This window comes from Dendropsophus ebraccatus, chromosome 15, assembly GCF_027789765.1.
Source record: "Dendropsophus ebraccatus isolate aDenEbr1 chromosome 15, aDenEbr1.pat, whole genome shotgun sequence".
In the NCBI taxonomy this organism is placed as follows: Eukaryota; Metazoa; Chordata; class Amphibia; order Anura; family Hylidae; genus Dendropsophus; species Dendropsophus ebraccatus.
In genome coordinates, this window is record NC_091468.1 from 7,600,733 (window position 1) to 7,626,702 (window position 25,970).

General features: G+C 47.3%; 1 protein-coding gene across 6 annotated transcripts in view; it reads right to left on the reverse strand.

The window, feature by feature from the left end:
* Positions 1-2,500: 2,500 nt before the first annotated feature.
* LOC138774206 (uncharacterized) overlaps positions 2,501-25,970 on the reverse strand; it is a 51,167-nt gene continuing 27,697 nt past the window's right edge. For 4 of the 6 annotated variants that reach the window (XM_069954891.1, XM_069954892.1, XM_069954889.1 and 1 more), the window contains 8 exons: positions 25,117-25,140; positions 12,462-12,575; positions 10,509-10,653; positions 9,180-9,293; positions 7,258-7,402; positions 6,245-6,393; positions 4,530-4,669; positions 2,501-2,761 (listed from right to left, as the gene is read on the reverse strand). In XM_069954891.1, coding sequence (XP_069810992.1) covers positions 2,640-2,761; positions 4,530-4,669; positions 6,245-6,393; positions 7,258-7,402; positions 9,180-9,293; positions 10,509-10,653; positions 12,462-12,567 — 921 coding nt within the window. In that variant the 5' untranslated portion in view covers positions 12,568-12,575; positions 25,117-25,140 and the 3' untranslated portion in view covers positions 2,501-2,639. Of the gene's footprint in view, positions 2,762-4,529; positions 4,670-6,244; positions 6,394-7,257; positions 7,403-9,179; positions 9,294-10,508; positions 10,654-12,461; positions 12,576-15,982; positions 16,071-25,116; positions 25,141-25,970 lie in introns of those variants that run through there. The other 2 variants (XM_069954888.1, XM_069954893.1) reach the window with 2 other exon arrangements.

The window sequence follows — 25,970 nt, forward strand, 5'->3', positions numbered from 1 at the left end:
AGTGTCAACCTGTAACTGTATGCACTCCTGAAGAACACATACAGTTAAATGCGGCGCTATGATTGACAGGGCAAAAAGCCATTGGTATTCTGTCCTGACAATCAATCTTGTGTCCAGAGGGAGAAGTATTTTGTCTCTGGCCACACGAGGCCGCTGTCTCCCCCCCCCCCCAGCACAGTGGCGCTCGCTGAACGCAGAGTCTCCACTTCCAAGATAAACTCTTCTCAGAAGTGACAGCCCGCTCAACCAATCACTGACTGAGGCGGGACAACCCCACAGCCAGTGATTGGTTGATCCAGCTGTCACTACAGAGCTCATCTCAGGAGTGGAGGCTCTGCAGTCAGCGGGGGACACCAGCAGTACTGCAATAGGACACCAGGGGAGCGTGGAGAGCTAAGTATAGGGAACTTACTGGCACAACTACCTCTGAGGCGTAATATTACCTTGTGAACAGACAACGGAAATACTAAAATGCATCTTTAACAGACTAACAAGTAAACATTTGGCTGGTTAAAGGGGTTATCCAGCACTACAAAAACATGGCCACTTTTCCCCCTCTCTTGTCTGTTTTGTAGCACTGGATAACCCCTTTAAGTTATCCTGGAGTTTGTGCGTTCCTATATTTCACCACCACACTACATTGGGAACACTTTTATTGGGTATCTAGGGAGAACTATTACCACTCTGAGCCCCATGACAAGTGGTGACGCAACGTCAGCGTCTGTGGAATTTTCAGCTGTAAAAAAGGTTGAATCCATTGGTGGATGGTGTCACGGAGGCGGGGCTTCTCTGCTGTTGTGCTCCCGCTCCTCACCTTGGTCCGGCGCTTTCTTCTCCTGTTGCGGCTGCTAATGTCTCCTATGTTTGCAGGGGTGACAGTATCACTGTAATTGTTTGTGTATCCGTCAATATATATATATATTTTTTTAGTAAATTTTGCAATTCTGTTATACTTTATTAATGGTTTCAGTCCACTTGAAAAATAAGCTTAAATGGATTCTTTGGTGGTAATTACATTTACTCCATGAATATGAAGGTTTTCTTGTGGGACATTTACTATCTAAAACCTGCAATTTGTCAGTTTCTTACCCAGCCAAATTGGACTCATTTAACAAACTATTCAAAAATTTGTGAATAGAATATTCTCAGACTATTTTAAAAAATTGCACAAACATATTCACCTCTTACTGACCAGACGTAGCAGCCTGCACCAGTTTTTAGCACTTTTCAAAAAGTCACAAATGATAAATTGGCCACAAATCCCGGATTATGCAAATTTGGGGGTGAATAATCAAAAAAGACAGATAAAAAAGTTGCATCTAAAAAATATTCACCGGTCGAATTCTGGTTCATAAATAGAACTTAGACCAAAAATGGGTGAAAAATCCAATTATTGACCTAAAAATAGTCACAAAACCCTTAAAAAATGTCCCCCATAGTCTACCCTGCATCTGAGTGCTACAAAAAGTAACGGCCCAAGACTGTCACTAGGGCAAAAGGTTTCCCTCCTTTCTCCTTCCCAGCACACTTACCTAAAATGACAGAACAGAAATACAGTAGAAAACAACGACACCAGTCACATTATATTTTATTAGCCATTTTATTACATCATTTTATCTGTAAAAAAGACGTATTAAAACCTTATAGCAAATATTCAATAAATAGGCCATCTTTAGTAGTACAAAATGTAAGAACTACACAATGCAATGTACAAAAAATATTCACAGTGCTGGAATATTATACAATATCTATAAACAAACCTAACATCATCTTATTCCTTCATTTAGTTTGGTCACTATAAAGTTATAGGGGTTGTATATTCTCATAGCACAGAGGGCCCAGTCCCTGGTTTTCCTGTCTCCACTGCTTATAGGAGCCAAGAAACTATGCAGAGACTATGTAAAGATTATGCAAGGACTATGTAGGGACTATGCAGAGCCTGCAAGGACTATGCAAGGAATATGCACAGACTATGTAGAGACTATACACGGACTATGCAAGGACTATTCAAGGGCATTCCCTTTGGCTTCTTCCAGCCCTATGGGGCTCAATTGACAGGTCTCTCCCTATTTGTTTGTAAGGAGAGGACAGACCAGGGGACTGGAGAGAAGCTGCACTTATGCTGCTCTGTATCATCTCGGACTCTGTGCCCTGTAACGGAATAGAATGTGGTTATGACCAGCAGATTTCTGTGTTTATATCATGTAATCTCTAATTTCCTAATCCGACTACATGGAGTGCGTTTTACCATCACAACCAGCACGACCTACGCTGAGCTGTGTCCAGATGAGAAGAAAATACAGGACTTGTATGTAGAACAAAAAAAATAAGAAAAAACACAATCAATGAATTTATATACATAGATGATTAGTTATTTCCTTTTTCCCAATATCTCCAGAGTTTTCCCTTCTATTAAGAACTCAAGAAGATCAAAAGAATTGATCAGCAGAGAACCGCCCCCCCCCCCCCCCCAACATAAAACTCCTAGTTAGTACGGGAGTATGGGGGAAATCTCAGCCAGGGATCTTTTTTTTTTTTTGATCATTTATCTTCCCTTTATATGACATCCTAGCAGTAGAGGAGCAATAACCAAGGTATTGGATTTTGGCACGGTTATGATCTAACGCATTCAGTTCTTCTTATGCCAAAGGAAAGGATGACTTCTTTGATTGTCTCGTATATAATGGCCTCTTGAAGTGTCTCCATATGACCAAGGCGAGACGTAGAACGAACAAGGCACAGGCCACGGCCAGCAACACCGCTGTGAACAGAAGAGCCCAGGATGAGTATAACACAGGGTCAGGGGGTCACTCATACACAGTGAGATGTAGGCCTTAACCTGACGAGGATTCCCATCTATTCATTCGTTCTAGTCTGACAGAGCATGCACACATGGCACCAACAACTGGATAGATTTATTATTGCATTTATCTCAAATCTCCACTATATATATATATATATATATATATATATATATATATATATATATATATATATACACACACACACACAGGTTAGCAAACGTATTACACAGCCCCATTAGCAGGGTAAGCGAGCGAAGATCAGTTAGATCAGTGCTCGGTTACAGAGCCTATTACATGGCTTAATTGTCATGGTAAGAGCTGTGTATAGTTAGCGATGTCTGTGCTGCACTATGTAAAAAATAATAAAGATACTTACCAGTCCAGTGGATGAAGTATTTTAAGTTTCCCCCACTAGGTGTCAGTATTTCCTATATGTATATGTATTATTACTACTATGACTATTTGCACAGCTGAAGGAAGTAATGGGTTAATTGTCTATTTGTATCATGTGTTTTATGCGGACCATTAGGAGGTGCTCTTTCTCTCTATCCTTCCCTCTTCTCTTTCTCTCTGCACACACTCAGCCCCAACACTCACAGGAGGATAGAAAAAGACCCCTGTAGGAGAAGTTACACTGGTGGAGGATGTGAAGTTAGTTCTACCTAGTTTTTCAGTGATAGAGGACACTAAAACAAGACCCTGCTGTAGTTAAGCCAGGGCCTGGCTTTTGCCAGGACCCCTGTCAGGGACCAGAGAGGTGAGTGGTTGGAGATCCGTGAGGACAGATGCAGGAGAGACTGACCAAGACTTTATTCTAAAGCAACAACTATGCAGTGCTAAGCAACAGTAGAGGAGAGCAACCACCAAGGAATACCCTAGCCCATGCCAGGAACATGTTCAAAAAGTGCAGGCAGACTCCTGAAGAAAGAAGAGCTGATCCCAGTAGGACAAAGCGACCAGTATATAAAGGTCTTTGTATCCTACTACGCAGTGCAGGTAACTGGGAAATCTCAGACACCTAGCTACACCCAGATAACTGACGACTAGGGCTCGTGTCACCCACCTGGGATAGGTTCTATGATACCAGGGGACAGACGGCGGTCAGACATAGTCTAACCGTGAGTATGAGTATCACTTCCCTACTAAGTTATATCCACCATAGTTTTGGCAGAGTACAAGGTCTACATTGGGCAAAGGGCTCCTCTGCCAAACTCCTCTCCTCTTGTCTCTACCTTCTACAAAGCACTACTACTTCTACTCTTTCCAAGCACCTACCTCAAGCACTAATCAGCACTCAAGTCTGTGTCAAGATTACTACTGTCGGCAAATGTGTACTGTTGTCTTATCGATGCTCTGTAAATTTATGTTTTTATAGGGCTCTGTCTGCATCGGCACCTATACACACACACCACGGCACACCTTGGGTTATTTTTCCCCTCTCTTCTGTGGATGGCGGTACCGACATTCTGGGTGGGTCAGTGACCACTCCAGGTTGCTGTGACAAGAGCCGAGGGGACCCAATACAAGCCCGGAGGTACCGACCATTTTGGGGAATACGCTACCAGCCATGTACAAGCAGGTACCAATATCCCACCTGTTTGCTGGACTAGCATGGGCGTCACGACAAAACAATATTAATACAACTGTCTAAGAACCACCACACGTTCCACCCTCCAGAATCCCCAGAAGTGAGGCCTTTAATATAAAGTAGAACTCAACCTTTACCTGCAAATATATTATTTTCATCAGGGGAGGCTGCACTGAAATTCTTGTCTATGGCTCCGGATAAGGCCACAATGACCACAGGGTACACAGTCAATGTATAGCGGACGTACTTATCAAATAGGAAGTTTTCCAATAAGAACCTGGAAGGGAAAAAAAGAATATTAGGACATTGTAAAATCTCTCCATGACTCGGTATACAATGGTCCAGGTTTACAATGGCTGCCGGGCCACAATAATGGCTCCAAATACAGCAGAGCCAGGGCGCACAGCAATGGAGACATATATATTACGCATAGAACATTAACACGGCTTAGTAGGAGGAGGGTGAATACAAAGAAAGGGGGTCTGGCCTAAAGAGTGATGCCAGCTGCCAAAATTCTGTCTTCTGTAGGACAACAGACAGGTAGTAGTGCTGAGCGGACCTGTCAAACAGTTCTACAACGTTCTCCGAACCTGAACGCTTGACATTTGAATTCCCTCAGCTGAAGAAGTTGGATGCTGCCCTAGGGACTCTGTATGGCGCTATATAACTTTTGCAGCCGCGGACATTTAAATGCAAAACTTAAACAGGTTAACAAGTCCGCTCTACCCTAATAATTGGTCTAACTTAGACTAGACAGTACATACTTGGTGTAGACAGTCTACAGATCTGACAGGTTTAATAAACAGTTTGAGCCACTACGAAGCACTTTTGAAGAATGCAAGACATGAACGATGTCGGCTGATCGTTGCACTCTATTCCACGGGACGATTACTGTCCGTAGCGGCCGATATCGGCCGAATACGGACGATAATCGTTCCGTGGAATAGGGCCTTTAATGAGCCAAGTTATAATACCCATAAACCGCACAGGGTTATAAAAACATGGCTGCTTTCTTCTGGAAACAGCACCACTCTTAAAAGTTTACAAAAAATTTATTTTAAATCAACTGGTGCCAGAAAGTGCCAGAGATTTCTAATGTACTTCTATTTAAAAAAAATCTCTAGTCTTCCAGTACTTATCAGCTGCTGTATGTCCTACATGAAGCGGTGGATTCTTTCCAGTTTGTCACAGTGCTCTCTGCTGCCACCATTCTGATCATACTGAGGGCTGCCAGATTATCAGACATTCTGGATTACAAAACAGCATAAAAACAATATAGTCATACAGCATGACTAAAAAAAACTTCCACATAGGGCCCCTATGTCCATGGAGGTTAGCTAAGGCAACATGTCTGCCAATAGATGCAGATTAGAAAGAATGAAGAGCAGCAGCAAATCCCCATAGAAAACCTCTCCTGCTCTGGACAGTTCCTGACATGGACAGAGGTGGCAGCAGAGAGCACTGTGTCAGACTGGAGAGAATATACCACTTCCTGCAGGACATACAGCAGCTGATAAGTACTGGAAGACTGCAAAAGTTTTAATAGAAGTAAATCACAAATCTCTGACACTTGCTGTGAATAGTTCATTTGAAAAAAACATTTGGTTTGGTGAACAACCCCTTTAATAATGTTAATTTAAAAGGGGGGTTATCCCATGTCCACAGGATAGGGTATTACAAATTGATCAATTGGTTCGAACATCAGTCTGTGCCCCACAATGTGCGGTTCATTCACCATGCCTGCGCTCCATTCATTCTCTAATGGGCTGCTGAACGATTCCGAGCACGGAACACAGAAGATGAGATGTCCCCATTTACCCCTTTAAGTTGTATATGTCCAGTAATAACGTACCATATAATCACTTCAAATGTCAGGATGGACAGGCAGACGGTAGTGGAGGTGGTATTGGGAATGTTACCATTGTATGTCAAAGCCACTGCAAAGTTTAGGAGACATGCTATCGTGGTCCAAGTGGCATAGACAGCTATTCCATTCTGAGCCTGAAAGACACAAAGATTACATACATAAGACACAAACATTACATATCCAGTGTATTTTAAGAAATACAATACGTTTTTGTCCAGCTTTGAGCTGGCCGTCCCCCATAGTAGAAGGCTAACCACCCCCGATAGTAGTAGGCTAGCCATCCCCAATAGTAGTAGGCTGGCCATCCCCAATAGTAGTAGGCTGGCCATCCCCAATAGTAGTAGGCTGGCCATCCCCAATAGTAGTAGGCTGGCCATCCCCAATAGTAGTAGGCTGGCCATCCCCAATAGTAGTAGGTTGGCCATCCCCAATAGTAGTAGGTTGGCCATCCCCAATAGTAGTAGGTTGGCCATCCCCAATAGTAGTAGGCTAGCCACTCCCCATAGTAGGCTAGCCATCCCCAATAGTAGTAGGTTGGCCATCCCCAATATTAGTAAATTAGCCATCCCCTGATAGAAGTAGGCTAGCCATCCCTGATAGTAGTAGATTAGCCATTCCCCGATAGTAGTAGGTTAGCCACCCCTGATAGTAGCATGCTGGCCATCCCCGATAGTAGTAGGTTAGCCATCCCCAATAGAAGTAGGCTAGCCGTTCCCTGGTAGTAGTAGGTTAGTCATCCCCACTGAGTGAGTATCTAATATGTACAGTATGGAGGAGCCAAGAGCTCCCTGTCTGTCAATGGGTGAGGGAGGGGTTTACAGCTCAGAAGACCCTAGGCCACACCCCTTTGACACTTCAATAGGCCATAAATATGCATTCTGTAGTCGCGCAGGGAGAGCTGCATAAATAATGACTGGATCATTCATACAGCCTATTGCTGCCATAACTCATTGGCACTCATCTATAAAACCTAGATATTAATTTCCGTCACAACTTACAAAGATTCGAATCAACCACAAGTCCACTCGTCTTTGTCTGTCAAACCATTCTCCATGGAGATATAGCGATCGGTAGGAAATGAAGAGCACTATGTGGTTTGTCAAAGCAATGACCCCCAGAAATACCAAGGCAGGAATCAAAAATCTAGAAAAAGAATAAAAACAAGAACATTACAGTAATCTAGAAAATAAATGACATATCCGTAATCATGAGGGCAGAGATAACAGATAGACCTGCTACCATGTAGATATGTAGAGTGGCAGCATAGGGGGCACAATGCACTTAGAATCCAACCAGTGGTGTTTTTCGCTCTCCTGAGCACCTGCCAAAAAGCCTTTTTCTCTCAGGTTAAAGTGGTGGATGAAGGATATTACGTTTCCCCACTAGGTGCCAGTGTTTGTATCCTTGTATGTATTGCACAGCTGAAGGTAGTCATGGGTTAATCTTTTGTGTGTGCCATGTGTTCTATGCTGACCTATAGGAGGTGCTCTTTTCTTCTAACCTATCATCTTTCTCCTGCGTACTCTCATTCCCACCACTCACAGGCAGGCACACAGAAGGCCCCTGTAGAAGGAGTTTAACTGGTGGAGGAAGTACACTTTAGTCTTATCCTGATTCTCAGAGGAAGGACCCAAGAGACAACAGTCCCTGCAGAGGTTAAGCCAGGGCATGGCTTATGCCAGGACCCCTGTCAGGGATAGCAGTCAGTTCAATCCGTGGAGTCTAGTCATCAACACGTACAGATGCAGTTAGAGACCAATGTTTCTCCTACAACTACTATTACCTCTATTATGCAGTGCTAAGCACACAAGGAAAAGTAGTCACCAAGGAACACCCTGACCTATGCCAGGAACACGTCTAAAAAGAGCAGGGCAGTATCCTGAACAAAAGAGGAACTAGCCACGATAGGACAAAGCAGCAAATACACAAGGCCTACGTATGCTATTGCGCAGTGCAGGAAACTGGGAAACCTTGGACACCTAGCTACACCCAGATAACCACGGATGGGGCTTGTACTACCCTCCTGGGACAGGTTCTATGATACCAGGGGGCAGAAGGTGGTCAAACACAGTTTAAACACAAGTACAAGTAACAGTTTCCTATTGAAGAGATATCTACTAAAGATTTCAGCAGGGTACATAGCTACACTGGGTTAGAGCTCCTCATGCAAACTCATCTCCTCTATGTTCTACTCTACAAGCACCGTTACAACTACCTTCTTTTTCTCTCAAGCACCTCCTCCAAGCACAAAGGTCATTGTGCAGTGCACGAAACTGGGAAACCTTGTGGGTTCTGTGGGTGGCGGTACTGATAATCCAGGTGGATCAGTTGCCACTCAGGACTACTGTGAAAAGAGCCCAAGGGACCCGCAACAACCCGGCAGGTTACCGACCATTCGGGAAACAGCCAGCCTACTAAAAAAGCAGGTACCAACATCACACCTGTGTGCTGGACTAGCACTGGCGTCACGACAATTGCCATAACTAGTTGTACACCACCGAATTGGCGTCACTGGCCATCTCAACTACTGGCCGAGTACCATAGATAAATAGGAGATAGATATATAGATAGCTTAGGTACTTGTTAGCAGCACAATATTGTAATGCAGGGGGTGCAATGACCACAGTAAGAAACCATATTATTTGATGCAACAAAGTAGTGCAGCAAAGCAAATTAGTGATGCTTCACTAGTTTGCTGTGCTGCACTACTTTGTTGTATGAAATAATATGGTTTCTTATTGAACACACCTGGAGTGCTGTGGAAGTACATTTGTATCTAGATAGATAAATAGCATGTGTGCTGGAATACAGTGTGAACGACGCCAATACTCCAGCACAATGTACGAGGACCTGGCTCAGATTTCAGTGAATTTCTTGGGTAAAGTCAATTTATTAAAATAGCTGAATGATTGTAACTTACTCCCGATCCCACAGGAAGAGCCATCCTATATTACATATATTATTCACAATCCATACAATGTAGAAGGAGATCGGAAACACATCCGGCTTCAAATACATCCAGCCGAGCTCACTCCTGTGGGGAAAAAGCAAAAATCGGAAATTAAATAAATCTGTGTACTATGGACACCCCCCATAGAAATAATAGTCATATTCCTGCTATCCTGTCATATCCTGATCCAGAGCAACGGATCAGACAATCATTACGGCTCATGCCTAGATAAGCTGCTGTGCATGATCGGCACATGAGAGATAGAGCCCGGACTTAGGGACAAACTTCTCCAGCTCCTTGAAAAAAACATTTCTTTATTTTATCAGGTGTAAAACTGACGCGTTTTGGGCTAAGGATGGGTCCACCCTACGTTTTTGCAATCCGTTTTAAAAAAAAAAAATGGATGGAAAAACGGATGCAATTGTTTACGTTTTTGTGTATGTAAAAAAACCAAACAGTTTTGATCCTTTTTTTTATAAAGGAAGTCAATGGAAAAAAGGATCAAAACTGTTTTTTGTTTTTTTTTATGCACACAAAAACGTAATTAGTCGACCTAATTTTTGTGTTTGCTAAAAAAAAAGGATCCGTTTTAGGGTGAATTATCCCGAAACGCGTCGATTACACACATGATAAAATAAAGAAATGTTTGTCCAAGGAGCTGGAGAGCTTTTTTTCTAATGGTCCTAGATAGTTTTGTGTGGAGTTCTGGTTTCTTCTAAAAGGGAAAGTGTCACCTACATTTTCCTTTACTGATTGGAGTCAGATACTAAAACGTGTTCTTTTATTCTAATCTGTTTCTATTTTTTTTATGGTAATTTTTTTTTTTTCACTTTGTTATGGGGGCGGCCATTTTGCCTGGGCTGTTCTTAACAGCATTTAGTGACATTCTTTACAGCAAGACTAATGGACATAGACAACAATAGACAGACTCCGTCCCCTTGAGATGAATGTGGGACATTACTGAGCGCTCTTTGACCTGTGAAGAGGTCATTCCCCAGGGAGCTGCTATTGTCTCCTCTATCTACTGGTGTCACATGACGCTGCAATGCTGTACAGATCAATTTACTGCAGCCTCCTCTTATCCCCACAGACACAACAGGAAGTCTCAGCTTAGTTTTAGCCCCAGTGGTGAGAATGAGAACTACAAGATATCAGGATTATTTTATAATAAAGAGAGAAAAATGGAAAATTAAAAAAAAAAACCTGTTTAACATAAAAACATTATTTATACAATAAGTCATTTTCTGATGACACCAGCTTCACATGATAAGAAATACTGAGTTACTGATTTATTCTCACCTTCTGCAAAGCCCAGACAGGACGTAACCGTACCACAGAAACTGCCAGGCAAAGATGACGTTCCAGATCATAAACGTCCATCCTGATGGGGTGAACTCCGTTCTGAACTTATCAGAGATATTCCCCACTCTCTGTAAGAATACACCTGCAGGTACAAGTCATAGTCTGGTCATTGCCTCCAGCTCAGAAAAAAATAAAATAAATCCAGTTTCTATTAAGCTTCATTTGGATGCAGTCATAGATTTATGCAACCACACTAGTTTTACGGATATTGTGGAGCCATAATACAGTACAAATAGAAGTATAGGGGCCCTATTCTAACTCTAAGGTTTTAAATTTAAAGGAGATGTCCAGAATTTTTTCACAGCTTTTTTGCAAAAACAGCACCACTCCTGTCCTCAGGTTGTATGCGATATTATAATTCAGCTCCATTTACGTTAATGGAATGAAGCTGTAATACCACCCACATACTGAGGACAAGGGTGGTGCTCTTTCAGGAAGAAAGACGATATGTTTTCCTAATCCTGGGGTACCCTTTTAGAATAGTGGCTTAAAGGCAGCGTCGGACTGGGCCACCAGAGGACCGTCCGGTAGGCCCCGGTCCCCACGCTGATGCAACGCTGGGAGTTGTAGTACAGTAGTATAATCCTCTGATAACTGCCACTGTAGACAGATGTATTGCTGGACCTTCAGGGCTGATGGTTGTCACCCTCAGATTGCAGCCACCAGGAGCCTCTGCACACAGTGATTTATTAAAAGGTTGTCCTCTCAGAGACTACAACTACCAGCACACCCTGAGAGCTGTATAAATGTAGGGGGTTCTGAGATTTGTCACAGATACAGATGAATCCAGGAAAGGACGGGGTCAGCATGTCGTGTCTCACTGGTTCTTTATAGGAGGGCCCCAAGGGTCATTTCCTCTGGTGGGCCCCAGGTACCCCAGTCCGACACTGCTTAAAGGGGTTATCTAGCGAAAATCTTTTTCTTTCAAATCGACTGGTTTCAGAAAGTTATAAGAATTTGCAATTTACTTCTATTTTGAAGCATAAATAATTAAAGCTTTCCTATACTTCTATCTTTCCTATCAGCTGCTGTATATCCTACAGAAAATGTTGTTTTCTCTATAATCTGACACAGTGCTCTCTGCTGCCACCTCTGTCCATGTCAGGAACTGTCCAGATAGAAAACCTATCCTGCTCTAGACAGTTCCTGACATGGACAGAGGTGGCAGCAGAGAGCTCTACTTCCTGCAGGACATACAGCAGCTGATATGTACTCGAAGACTGGAGATTTTTAAATTACAAATCTATATAACTTTTTGAAACCAGTTGGTTTGAAAGAAAAAGATTTTTGCTGAAGTGCCCCTTTAAATGGCTTTTTCAACAGACAGATGACAGATGTCTCTTCTGTCCTTGGAGGGATAAGCTGGGTATGGGAAAGATAACTAAGGGTTTTCAGTGTATAGGCTCCTTACCAATACAGGCTGGCAGGGTGGGCAGAGGCCACTGGGGGAACACCCCGATTCATACAACATAGTCTTAAAGGGGTTATCCAGTGATACAAAAACATAGCCGCTTTCTTCCAGAGACAGCGTGACTCTTGTCTCCAGGTAAGGTGTAGTTTGCAATTAAGCTCCATTCACGTCAATGGAACTGAGTTACAAACCCCACCCAATCTGGAGACAAGAGTGATGCTGTCTCTAGAAGAAAGGGTCCATGTTTATGTAGGGCTGGATAACCCCTTTAAGCCGTAGACAGGTAACAGCTGTCAGTCACTCTCCCAATCCCTCCATGTCTCAGTACCCATGATAATCACTATTATTCCCCCTCTGAGCCAGGAAATATCGAAAAATGTGTCCTGAACAACCATGGCAGACAACGGGGGAGACACGGATGGTAATGATGGACAGGGATGACCTCCTTCTATATTCCTCTAAGATGCTTATCACTTTACCTCTCATCAATCCAGAGCCGGCTCCGGCATTGAACGCCACCATCACAATGTACACAGCCAGGGAGAGGAGGATGAGGAGGATCTTGAAGATGCTGTGTTCATACATTTCTCAGCCTAGTAAAGGAGAGAAGAGATGTTACATGTGCTGTGTCCCAGAGAGGGGTCCACTGTCTTTACTAAACAAGTATAGGTCGGTACCATATGTGTGTATAACCTCTGAGACTGTCATCTGTATTACACAATTCCCGCCACTAGATGTCACTGTTGTACTGCAGGGCTGTTAGCTAAACGTATAGAAGGGTTAACTGATGTCTCATTGCTTGTGTATTTCCTGCCACTGTCTTCTGATTCTCAAGTAACCAAAAGCTGAGCTGATTACCTCAGGAAATCTACCCTATTACAGAGGGTTATTTTAAGTGTATTGCCCAATCAGATCCCCTAGTCTTAGCTATATATACAGTATATGTGGTCACAGAGCCTGCTGACAGTGTGCCTCCAGGACCGGACTTTCCGCCACGGGCCTTGTGCGGGACTTCGGTATTTTATTTTGATTACTAGATGCTAGCCATGTCTCGCTAGGGCACCACATGGAGCTGCGGTGAGGACGGGACTAACCTATTACGCTGCCGGACTGTCTTCTCTACTTCTGCTACCTCTGAAGGCGTCTACAAGTAACTGAGGTACCAAACTCTAAGTCAGTAGTTTAGCTAAGTGCAAAGGCTGAATCTTTACTGCATCTTGCCTGTGTCCCTAGAGGGTCCTCTGGACAACTAGCACTTCCACTAGGAGGACCTGTAATCTCTATTATCATGTCACTCTGTTCACGTAGTAGTATCAGCGGACGTCCTTTCCCGTAGATTCAGGACTTGAATCTAACAGCCCCAGCTGAGCCACTGCACCTAAATAGGCCCCACTGTCATACCCATCCGCAGCCTAACTAAATCTAACAGCACAACTAATATATATATATCTATCTGCATCCCTGCCAGACTGTTGCCGAAGCTGCCGAATTCTGTATCTGTCCTTCAAAGTGTTACAAGTAAAAGCTATCCTTAATTCGCTTCATCTAAGCCTCAGTCGTCCCCCTGCACCCACACCAGCACCTGTGTACGGTTCTCTTCTCTACACTGCACTACAGTGACTACAACTCTCGACTGCATGCGGAATCCCGCCGCGCTCAGTGTCCTGCTTTGAGGGAATGGGAGAGCACGCACTCTTCCGCTCCCTCTCCTGTCAAAGAATGAACATGTCAGTTCTCTGAGCAGAGAGCGGCGGCAGCGGATGAGCGCGCACCCTCTCTATTTACTTACAGCAGCACACTGAGCACGGCGGGATTCCACGGTGAAAATCTCCGCCACGGAATTCCGATGATCTTGCTCAGTGTGAACTGGCCCTGAATGTGCAGGTTATTTCTATGGGACCGCACCATACGCTGTCAGTCTTGGTCATTAGGTCCGTAATATGGAAGCAACACTAGAGATAAGTAGCTCTGGAGAGGATAGTGAGGGGTTACTAGTGATAGTTCTGGAGAGGATAGTGAGGGGTTACTAGTGATAGTTCTGGAGAGGATAGTGAGGGGTTACTAGTGATAGTTCTGGAGAGGATAGTGAGGGGTGACTAGTGATAGTTCTGGAGAGGATAGTGAGGGGTGACTAGTGATAGTTCTGGAGAGGATAGTGAGGGGTGACTAGTGATAGTTCTGGAGAGGATAGTGAGGGGTGACTAGTGATAGTTCTGGAGGGGTTAGCGAGATTCCCTGAGAATCTGATGGCCTTATGAGAAGTCTCCATATTATCCAAGTGATCGGGTTGGATTATCCACTGTTCACACTGAGGTTAGTGCATCACTATTTTCTGGTATCCGCTTGTCTACCAGCTTTTCAGTTTTCTTTATAATGTAAGCTTTCTAGGAAACAAGTCTTGTTTTCCTTTATAGGGCACATAGGAGGCGGTACTGAGCGTGCTTCACCATGGCCTAATATAGTACACGCCACATTCATTACATCCGCCATGGGAAATGCGCAAGACAAATATTTTAATTCGACGAAAAAATAAAAAGGTCGTCGTTCTCCGAGAGTCTGAGACAAGAAGTATTGAACATGAAGTGCGCTGAGCGAGAAATATCCCGGCTATATCAGGATCACACAGTCCCCCCCCCTCCCCCCTCCACAGCAGCCTCCTATCCCCAACCTTCCCCTCCACCCCAGCAGCCTCCTATCCCCCTCCACCCAAACACAGCAGCCTCCTATCCCCCCTGCACCCCAGCACAGCAGCCTCCCTCCTATTCCCCCTGCACCCCAGCACAGCAGCCTCCTATCCCCCTGCACCCCAGCCTCCCTCCTATCCCCCCTGCACCCCAGCACAGCAGCCTCCTATCCCCCTCCACCCAAACACAGCAGCCTCCTATCCCCCCTGCACCCCAGCACAGCAGCCTCCCTCCTATTCCCCCTGTACCCTAGCACAGCAGCCTCCTATCCCCCCTGCACCCCAGCCTCCCTCCTATCCCCCCTGCACCCCAGCACAGCAGCCTCCTATCCCCCCCGCAGCCCAGCACAGCAGCCTCCTATCCCCCTTCCACCCCAGCACAGCAGCCTCCCTTCTATTCCCCCTGCACAGCAGCCTCCCTCCTATCCCCTCCAGGCCAGCACAGCAGCCTCCTATTACCCCTGCCCAGCAGCCTCATATCCTCCCTCCAGACCAGCACAGCAGCCTCCTATCCCTCCCTCCAGGCCAGCACAGCAGCCTCCTATCCCCCCTCCACCCCAGCACAGCAGCCTCCCTCCTATCCCCCCTCCACCCCAGCACAGCAGCCTCCTATCCCCCCTGCACCCCAGCCTCCCTCCTATCCCCCATGCACAGCAGCCTCCCTCCTATCCCCCCTCCACCCCAGCACAGCAGCCTCCTATCCCCCTCCACCCAAGCCTCCTATCCCCCCTCCACCCCAGCACAGCAGCCTCCTATCCCCCCTGCACCCCAGCCTCCCTCCTATCCCCCCTGCACAGCAGCCTCCCTCCTATCCCCCCTCCAGGCCAGCACAGCAGCCTCCTATCCCCCCTCCACCCCAGCACAGCAGCCTCCTATCCCCCCTCCACCCCAGCAGCCTCCCTCCTATCCCCCCTCCACCCCAGCAGCCTCCCTCCTATCCCCCCTCCACCCCAGCAGCCTCCTATCCCCCCTCCACCCCAGCACAGCAGCCTCCTATCCCCCCTCCACCCCAGCACAGCAGCCTCCTATCCCCCCTCCACCCCAGCACAGCAGCCTCCTATCCCCCCTCCAACCCAGCACAGCAGCCTCCTATCCCCCCTCCCCCCCAGCACAGCAGCCTCCTATCCCCCCTCCACCCCAGCACAGCAGCCTCCTATCCCCCCTCCACCCCAGCACAGCAGCCTCCTATCCCCCCTCCACCCCAGCAGCCTCCTATCCCCCCTCCACCCCAGCCTCCCTCCTATCCCCCCTCCACCCCAGCCTCCCTCCTATCCCCCCTCCACCCCAGCACAGCAGCCTCCTATCCCCCATACTCACTGTGGTGTCTTCTGCTCCCTCTTCTCTCCTCTCAGCCACTATAGATAGACACTGGGAAGCTGCACGTTTATTTAAGCAACATAGAACTTACACAACAGCAGGAGAGGGGAGTGGGGCTGTAACATGGGAGGATGGCGGAGGGAGTCCCGGACTCTGATTGGGTGCACAGTATGAATGGAGAGGCTTATGCAACTCTCTATGGGATGTGTTATACAAGAGAGGTCCCATGCAGCTGGGCAGGGGCTGCAGCCATCCTGAATACTAATGTTAGATCATACACGAGCAGCGGGCGCCATGGACGCAGTCACATTACGGAGCGGATAGTAAGGCTGCATTCACATGTTCAGGTTTATAATTGCAGTTATTAAATGCAAAGTCTCTGTCTGTTCCTTCCATGTCTCCGCTGTTTGATCCCCTCCTGGCTTTGTATTTAAAGGGATTATCCAGCGCTACAAAAACATGGGACACTTTTTTTCAGAGACAACACGACTCTTGTCTCCAGTTCAGGTGCAGTTTGCAATTAAGCTCCATTCACTTCAATGGAACTGGGCAGCAAAACCCCGCCCCAGCTGGAGACAAGAGTGGGGCTGTCTCTGGAAGAAAGTGGCCATGTTTTTGTAGCACTGGATAACCCCTTTAATGGTGCGTTCACACCTACAGGATCTGCAGCAGATTTTCTGCAGCAGATTTCATTTAAATAACTGAACACAGCATCAAATCTGCTGTAGATCTGCTGCAGATCCTGTAGGTGTGAACGCACCCTAAAGGGGTATTCTGTCGAAAATCTTTTTCTTTCAAATCAACCTGTTTCAGAACGTTATATAGATTTGTAATTTACTTCTATTTAAAAATCTTAAGTTTTCCTATACTTATCAGCTGCTGTATGTCCTGCAGGAAGTGGTGTATTCTCTCCAGTCTGACACAGTGACTGCCACCTCTGTCCATGTCAGGAACTGTCCAGAGCAGCAGCAAATCCCCATAGAAAACCTCTCCTGCTCTGGATTTTTAAGGAGAATTAATTTACAAATCTATATTTTTGAAACCAGTTGATTTGAAAGAACTTTTTTTTACTGGAGTGCCCCTTTAATAACTGCAATTAAAAACCTACACATGTTTACACACTCTATAAAGAAAAAGGGGATTTTCATCTAGGAAGGATTCTACTTTTTTATTTAGTTGATCTGGTTTTGGTTTTATGAACTGCACAAAATGGCACAAACGCCAACACCTGCGCCGCATTTCATGAATTTTTTTTTCTCACGGATTCATACAAAATCATTGCTCTATTAGGCTATGTTCACACAATTTTGCTCCGTATTTTGTAACCAAAACCAGAAGTGGATTAAAAACACAAAAAGGTTATTTTCCCACACTGTTGAAATTTAGTGGATAGGTCCTTGGTGTATTAGGCGATGTGCACTGTGTATTAAATGGCGTCTGCATAGTTGTCAACAGTCCTGGTTTTGCCGGGACTTTCCTGATTCTGAGGAAACAGCCCCGGCAAAACCATGTCCCGGGTATGTCCCGGAAATCTCCACCCCCCGCCGCAGGAAGCCACACCCGCTTCCAGCGTGAGTGATTTCACTCATGCTGACCAGGGAGAGGAGTCCCTGGGGGACTAGAGGAAACATACTGGTGAGGTAAGTATAGATTTTTTTTTTGGTTTTAAATACAGATGAACGGACAAGAGGATGCTCAAGGGGGTACTGGTATGATGAAAGGACAGGAGGAGGATGAAGGGGGAAGTAGTTTGATGATGGAGGGGCAGGAGGATGAAGGGGGTAGTACTATGATGATAGAAGGGGGAAGGAGGATTAGATGGGTAGTACTATGATGATGGAAAGGCAGGAGGATGAATTGGGTAGTAGTATGATGATGGAGGGGCAGGAGGATGAAGGGGGTAGTAGTATGATGATGGAGGGGCAGGAGGATGAAGGGGGTAGTACTATGATGATAGAAGGGGGAAGGAGGATTAGATGGGTAGTACTATGATGATGGAAGGGCAGGAGGATGAAGGGGGTAGTAGTATGATGATGGAGGGGCAGGAGGATGAAGGGGGTAGTAGTATGATGATGGAGGGGCAGGAGGATGAAGGGGGTAGTAGTTTGATGATGGAGGAGGTTGAAGGGGGTAGTAGTATGATTATATGGGGTGCAGCTGCATCATATGGGCACAAACTACCAGTATGTACAGTCAGACAGTAGAATGCTATCTCTGAGTCTCAGCCTGCTGTTAGTGGGGTGTGTAATATACTGGGTGTAGAAGAAAGTCCCGGCACTTCACCAATTGAAATGTATGTTATTTATTATGTGCAAAGCATCACACGGTACAGGAGGACGCATTTCGGCACATTGCCTTCATCAGCCTCCTGTACTGTGTGATGCTTCGCACATAATAAATAAGCATATATTTCAATTGGTGAAGTGTCGGGACTTTCTTCTACATTACGTCTGGGACGCCATCCCACCATGAGCACCACCACCGCAGCAGTGCCGTCTCCGCCACTACTGTAATATACTGGAGACCCGAAACTAGGGTGTGTAATGTACTGGGGACCTAATACTGGGGTGTGTAATTTACTGGGGACCTAATACTGGGGTGTGTAATATACTGGGGACCTAATACTGGGGTGTGTAATATACTGGGGGCCTGATACTGGGGTGTGTGATATACTGGGGACCTAATACTGGGGTGTGTAATATACTGGGGACCTTATACTGGGGTGTGTAATGCTCCTTTTGTGTTTAACAAAAACTGACTGTAAATTCTAACTGGAAAATTTAGAACCCACATCCATGATAGGCCGCACTCCTCCGAGACCACACCCAGAATAAGCCACACCATACTCTGACTGGATAACACTGCCATACCTGACCAATACCACCATACTGTGACTTGATAACACCGCCATACCGGACCTGATACCACCATACTGTGACTGGATAACACCGCCATACCAGACCTGACCAATACCGCCATACTGTGACTGGATAACACTGCCATACCGGACCTGATACCGCCATACTGTGACTGGATAACACCGCCATACCAGACGTGACCAATACAACAATACTGTGACTGGATAACACCGCCATACCAGATGTGACCAATACCACCATACTGTGACTGGATAACACTGCCATACTAGACCTGACCAATACCACCATACTCTGACTGGATAACACTGCCATACCGGACCTGATACCACCATACTGTGACTGGATAACACCGCCATACCAGACGTGACCAATACCACCATACTGTAACTGGATAACACTGCCATACTAGACCTGACTAATACCACCATACTGTGACTGGATAACACCGCCAAACCAGACCTGACCAATACCGCCATACTGTGACTGGATGACACTGCCATACCAGACCTGACCAATACCACCATACTGTGACTGGATAACACCGCCATACCATACCTGACCAAAACCACCATACTGTGACTTGATAACACCGCCATACCAGACCTGACCAAAACCACCATACTGTGACTGGATAACACCCAGGGCCGTATTTGCCACTAGGCACCCGTGGTCCGGTGCCTAGGGCGGCGCCCTGCGGGGGGCGGCACCCGCAGGACACATTTCTTTTTTTATTTATTTATTTTTTTACCCCCTCCGCCGCCCCGCCGCTGACATCCGCGCCCGGGTGGTGCGGCGGGGGGGGGGGGGGGGTCTTGTGATCAGTCGGCCGGGGGATCAGTCGGGCGGCAGGAACAGAGGCAGGCTGGGAAGGAAGGTCCCCCTATGCAGGGCCGGCGTGAGCTTCCGGCACAGACTGTCACACAGGCCGGAAGCTCACAGTGCAGCCCCGCGATGCCTGAACTTCCCTGCTCAGCAGCGTGCGTGTGACGTCATCACGCCGCTGCTGAGCAGGGAAGTTCGGGCATCGCGGGGCTGCACTGTGAGCTTCCGGCCTGTGTGACAGTCTATGCCGGAAGCTCACGCCGGCCCTGCATAGGGGGACCTTCCTTCCCAGCCTGCCTTTGTCCCTGCCGGCCGGCTAATCCACCGCCCCCCCCCCGCTGGTCCCTCTGCCCCCCTCCAGCTGGTCCCTCTGCCACCCCCCCCCCCCGCTGGTCCCTCTGCATCCCCCCAGCTGGTCTCTCTGCGCTGGTCCCTCTGCCCCCCCGGCTGTTCCCTCTGCCCCCCCGGCTGCTCCCCTGCCACCCCAGCTGCCCTCCCATCTTCTCCCCCTGCTCCCCCTCCCCCTGTCGCCCCAGCTGCTCCCCCTGTTACCCAGCTTCTCCGCCTTTCCCTGCCACCCCTAGCTGCTCCCCCTCCCCCTGTCGCCCCAGCTTCTCCCCCTGTTCCCCAGCTTCTCCCCCTGTTCCCCAGCTTCTCCCCCTGTTCCCCAGCTTCTCCCCTCCCTGTTAACCCGACTGCCCCCCTGTTGCCCCAGCTGCTCCCCCTGTTCCCCAGCTTCTCCCCATTCCCCAGCTTCTCCCCCTGTCGCCCCAGCTTCTCTCCCTGTTCCCCAGCTTTTCCCCTCCCTGTTAACCCGACTGCCCCCCTGTCGCCCCAGCTGCTCCCCCTGTTCCCCAGCTTCTCCCCATTCCCCAGCTTCTCCCCCTGTCGCCCCAGGTTCTCCCCCTGTCACCCCAGCTTCTCCCCCTGCCACCCCAGCTGCCCTCCCATCTTCTCCCCCTGCCACCCCTAGCTGCTCCCCCTCCCCCTGTCGCCCCAGCTGCTCCCCCTGTCACCCCAGCTTATCCCCCTCCCCCTGCCACCCCATCTTCTCCCCCTGTCGCCCCAGCTTCTCCCCATTGCCCCAGCTGCCTTCATCGCCCCAGCTGCTCCCCCTGTTCCCCAGCTTCTCCTGCTCCCCCTGTCACTCCAGCTACTCCCCAGCTTCTCCCCCTCCCCCTATCACCCCAGCTGTTCCTCCTGCCATCCCCAGCTGCCTCCTTTCCCCAGTTACCCCCAGCTGCCTCCCTTCCCCAGTCACCCTGCTCTGCCCGCCTGCAGACGAGTTGTGGTCGGAGAAGTCATCATGATGCTGCACCAGATGGAGAAGAAAGAAAAAAGTGAGCAACGGCAATCGGAGAAGACGTCACCTGTGAGTCATTAGTAACTGCACTGTAATCACTTCTATAGTGTGCAGAGCCTGTGTACCATTGGGGTCTAAATGGGTCAGTGTATGGTTTGCGGTAGTGTACTGACACAGCCCCGCGGTCACTACAGTACACTAGCGAAAACTTTTAAACTAGAATGCAACTACAACAGCTGCAGGTACTAAAACTCCCAGCATATCCTGAGGGCTGCAGACTTTCAGTACATGCTGGGAGTTGTAGTGCCTGCAGCTGTTGTAGTTGGGTCCTATACACTAGGTGCTTTGTGGGAGATCAGAATACATAGATTTGTGGGGGCTCAGTGCAGGGAAGTGACCCCAGAACATCACTAATGGGGGATAGAACAAAAACATCTCCCCCTATCCCCTATTAGTGATGTTCTGGGGTCACTTCCCTACACTGAGCCCCCACAGATCTCTGTATTCTGATCTCCCACAAAGCATCCAGTGTATGATGCACCTAGGACCCAACTACAACAGCTGCAGGCACTACAACTCCCAGCATGTACTGAGTCTGCAGCCCTCGGGATATGCTGGGAGTTGTAGTGCCTGCAGCTGTTCTAGTTGGGTCCTAGGTGCATTATACGACATATAGGAATACATATATCTGTGGGGGCTCAGTGCAGGGAAGTGACCCCAGAACATCACTAATAAGATATTGGGGGAGATGTTTTTGTTCTATCCCCTATTAGTGATGTTCTGGGGTCACTTCCCTGCACTGAGCCCCCACAGATCTATGTATTCTGATCTTCCACCAAGCCTCCTAGGACCTAACAGCTGCATGCACTACAACTCCCAGCATGTACTGACAGTCTGCAGCCCTCAGGATATGCTGGGAGTTGTAGTAAAGTAGTACAATCCTATGATAACTGCGGCTGTAGACAGATGTATTGCTGGACCTTCAGGGCTGATGGTTGTCACCCACAGATTGCAGCCACCAGGAGACTCTGCACACAGTGATTTATTAAAGGGTTGTCCTCTCAGAGACTACAAATCCCAGCATACCCTGAGAGCTGTATAAATGGAGGGTGTTCTGAGATTTGTCACAGATACAGATAAATCCAGGAAAGGAGCGGGTCAGCATGTCGCGTTTCACTGGTTCTATATTGGTGGGCCCCAGGTGCCCCAGTCCGACACTGGACAGAAGCTGTCCCCAAATTAAGTCCCCGCCCTCCTTCCTCCGTCACGTCTGATGATGAGAAGAGCGGGCATCAAGCAAAAGGGCACCCCAGTACTACTGACAGTCGGGGGGTGCCGCTCAGTAGTACTGGGTGCTGGAGTGCCGGCCTGCCAGCTGTGCCAGGGTATACACCATGCATGTAACCTGCCAGTGCCGAGGGGAAGGGGGCACTAGTTCGCCGGGGGGGGGGGGGGGGGGGGGGGGGGGGGGGGGGGGGGGGGGGGGGGGCGGGGCGCCTCGGCATGCAAAGTGCCTAGGGCAGCATGAACTCTAAATACAGGCCTGATAACACCACCATACCAGACCTGACTAATACGCCATACTGTGACTGGATAACACCGCCACACCACACCTGACCAATACCACCATACTGTGACTGGATAACACCGCCATACCAGATGTGACCAATACCGCCCTGGAAAAGACACCAGATTTCCTGGTAAGTCTGAACAGGAGGTGGGAGAGTAAAAAAATAAAAGCAACAAAAAAAAGCTGTTTCTTTCCCTCTGCTCCCTGGTGCTGCCCCCTGCAAGGTGCTGCCCTAGGCATGGACCAAGGGTGCATAGTTGTAAATACGGCCCTGAATACAGGGTCCATTCTCTGCCCAACCTTAGGGAAACCGACCAACTTCTGTACACTACAATAATACCACCATACCATTAATAAATAACATCCACTATACAAACACCAGTATTCCCCCATACACTGAGCCATATAGAGGTAGATGCCAGTTGTACACAGGCTCTGCACACCATATAAGAGAATACAGTGCAGTTACATCCAGTGACTCTGATGGCTCCTAGAGGGCAAAAAGGAAAAGCATTACATTCCTCTAATACAGTAATATAATTATCATAACTTTACAAACACAAACATCATAATCATATTTTTTTCTTAAGCGCTATTATTGCTGTCCTGCTGTCTATATAACAAAAGCAGGTGAAATCTGAACCAGGGGAAATCCATTAAACTCGCCTGACCCCTCACACAAACCATTGTACATAGAAAGGTGATCACTGGTGAGCAGTGCTGCATTATATAAAGACAAGGAAACTGATAGACAGGACAGACAAGGCCTGAAGCCAAATCCCAGTCATATACTGTATTATATGTTTCCCTGTTTATTACATTGTACCATGTAATGTTATAGCACGGTAGAGTGAATCCCCTTACAGCGTTGCCTAATCTACAGCTTTGTTTATCAGCCCTGGAGGAAGCTGCCATAAATATGGGATTAGCACTGAAGCTCTATGCAGATGTTACAATCCCAGAAGAGATCAATGAGACATTATAACATCCAGGAAAAGTGGTGATATCTTCACTGGAAGCCACTGTAGCTGCTTAGCTGTTCAGGGGCGGATTAAGTGTCCACCGAACCTGTGCCCCCCTCCCCCTATGGGACCCTAGAGCGACAAGAAGATGGCCCCTGTGTAACTTAACTCTGCGCAGCTCCCTATAGAAGATGGTCCCCTGTGCTGCTGCCCCCTACAGTAGATAGCCCCCCTGTGCTTCTATCCCCTCTAGTAGATGGACCCCTGTGCTTCTGCCCCCTTTATAGCCTCCCGTGCTGCTAACCCCTATGAATTGTCTCTGCACCCCCCCCCCCTCCGGGGCTGCTGACCCCTAGGAATAATCTTCCTATAGTAAAAGCCCCCCCATGCTGCTCACCCCTACAGTGGATGCCCCCTCCCCCATGCTGCTTCCCCCTATAGTAGATGGCCCCCTGTGCTGTTTCCCCACATAGTAGATGCCCCCCCCCCCCCCGGCTGCTTTCCTCTATAGTACATGATGCTTCCCCCGATAGTAGATTACCCTCATTCTTGCTGCTTCCCTCTATAGTAGATGACTACTGTGCTGTTTTCCCTTATAGTAGATGGCCCCTATGCTGCTTCCTCCTATAGTAGATGGCTCCTGTGTTGCTTCCCCGTATAGTAGATGGCTGCTGTGCTGCTTCCCCGTATAGTAGATGGCTCCTGTGCTGTTTCCCCCCATAGTAGATGGCTACTGTGTTGCTTTCCCTATAGTAGATGGCTCCTGTGCTGCTTCCCCCTATAGTAGATGGCTCCTGTGTTGCTTCCCCTATAGTACATAGCTCCTGTGCTGCTTCGCCCTATAGTAGATGGCCCCTGTGCTGCTTCCCTCTATAATAGATGGTTCCTGTGCTGCTTCTCCTATAGTAGAAGGCTCATGTGCTGCTTCCCCTATAGTAGATGGCTCCTGTGCTGCTTCCCCTATAGTAAATGGCTCCTGTGCTGCTTCCTCCTATAGTAGATGGCTCCTGTGCTGCTTCCCCCTATAGTAAATAGCTCATGTGCTGCTTCCCCCTATAGTAGATGGCTCCTGTGTTGCTTCCCCTATAGTAGATGGCTCCTGTGCTGCTTCCCCTATAGTAAGAAACCAAAAAGAAAAGACCTAAACACAAAATTGGAGTGCACACCACCAAAATCATGTTTCAAATCACAATTTTATTAGAATGTACATAGAAACACCAAAAGACAGAATTAAAACCATCTAAAAAGTCCCTATCAAGGACACATTCACAAATATCAATGGGTGTATACCTTACAGGGGGCTATGTGCAAATAATATTGCCACCATGAGCAGAGCTAATATCAGTCAACACAATGTTTAATAAAAAAAAATCAATTGGATAAAATGTTGGATAAAAAAAATCCATAAAAACCCATCCAAAAATAAAAAAAAAGCTTCTGTGCTGCTTCTCCTGTAGTATAGTAGATGGCTCCTGTGCTGCTTTACCTATAGTAAATGGCTCCTGTTGTAAATGCTTCCCCTATAGTAAATGGCCAGTTGTACACAGGCTCTGCACACCATATAAGCGAATACAGTACAGTTACATCCAGTGACTCACAGGGGGTGTCTTCTCTGATGTCTCCTAGAGGGCAATAAGGAAAAGCATTACATTCCTCTAATACAGTAATATCATTACCATAACTGATCAAACACAAACTTATCATAAAATTCATATTTTTTCCCTTTGTTTTTAAGTTTTTCTAAAGCGCTATTATTACTGTCCTGCTGTCTATATAACAAAAGCAGGTGAAATTTGAACCTTCACTGGGAAAATCTAGTAAACTCGCCTGACCCCTCACACAAACCATTGTACATAGAAAGGTGATCACTGGTGAGCAGTGCTGCATTATATAAAGACAAGGAAACTGATAGACAGGACAGACAAGGCCTGAAGCCAAATCCCAGTCATATACTGTACTATATGTTTCCCTCTTTATTACATTGTACCATGTAATGTTATAGCACGGTAGAGTGAATCCCCTTACAGCGTTGCCTAATCTAGAGCTTTGTTTATCAGCCCTGGAGGAAGCTGCCATAAATATGGGATTAGCACTGAAGCTCTATGCAGATGTTACAATCCCAGAAGAGATCAATGAGACATTATAACATCCAGGAAAAGTGGTGATATCTTCACTGGAAGCCACTGTAGCTGCTTAGCTGTTCAGGGGCGGATTAAATGTCCACCCAACCTGTGCCCCCCTCCCCCTATGGGACCCTAGAATGACAAGAAGATGGCCCCTGTGTAGCCCCATATAGACGATGGTCTCCTGTGCTGCTGCTTCCTACAGTAGATAGCCCCCCTGTGCTGCTGTTCCCTTTATTAGGGTTGCACACCTGCAGACTGTAGACTTGACGGAACAGAATCTGTGCTGAGAACCTTTAGGGTAGTAGAGCTAAGAGTAGTTGAGAGGA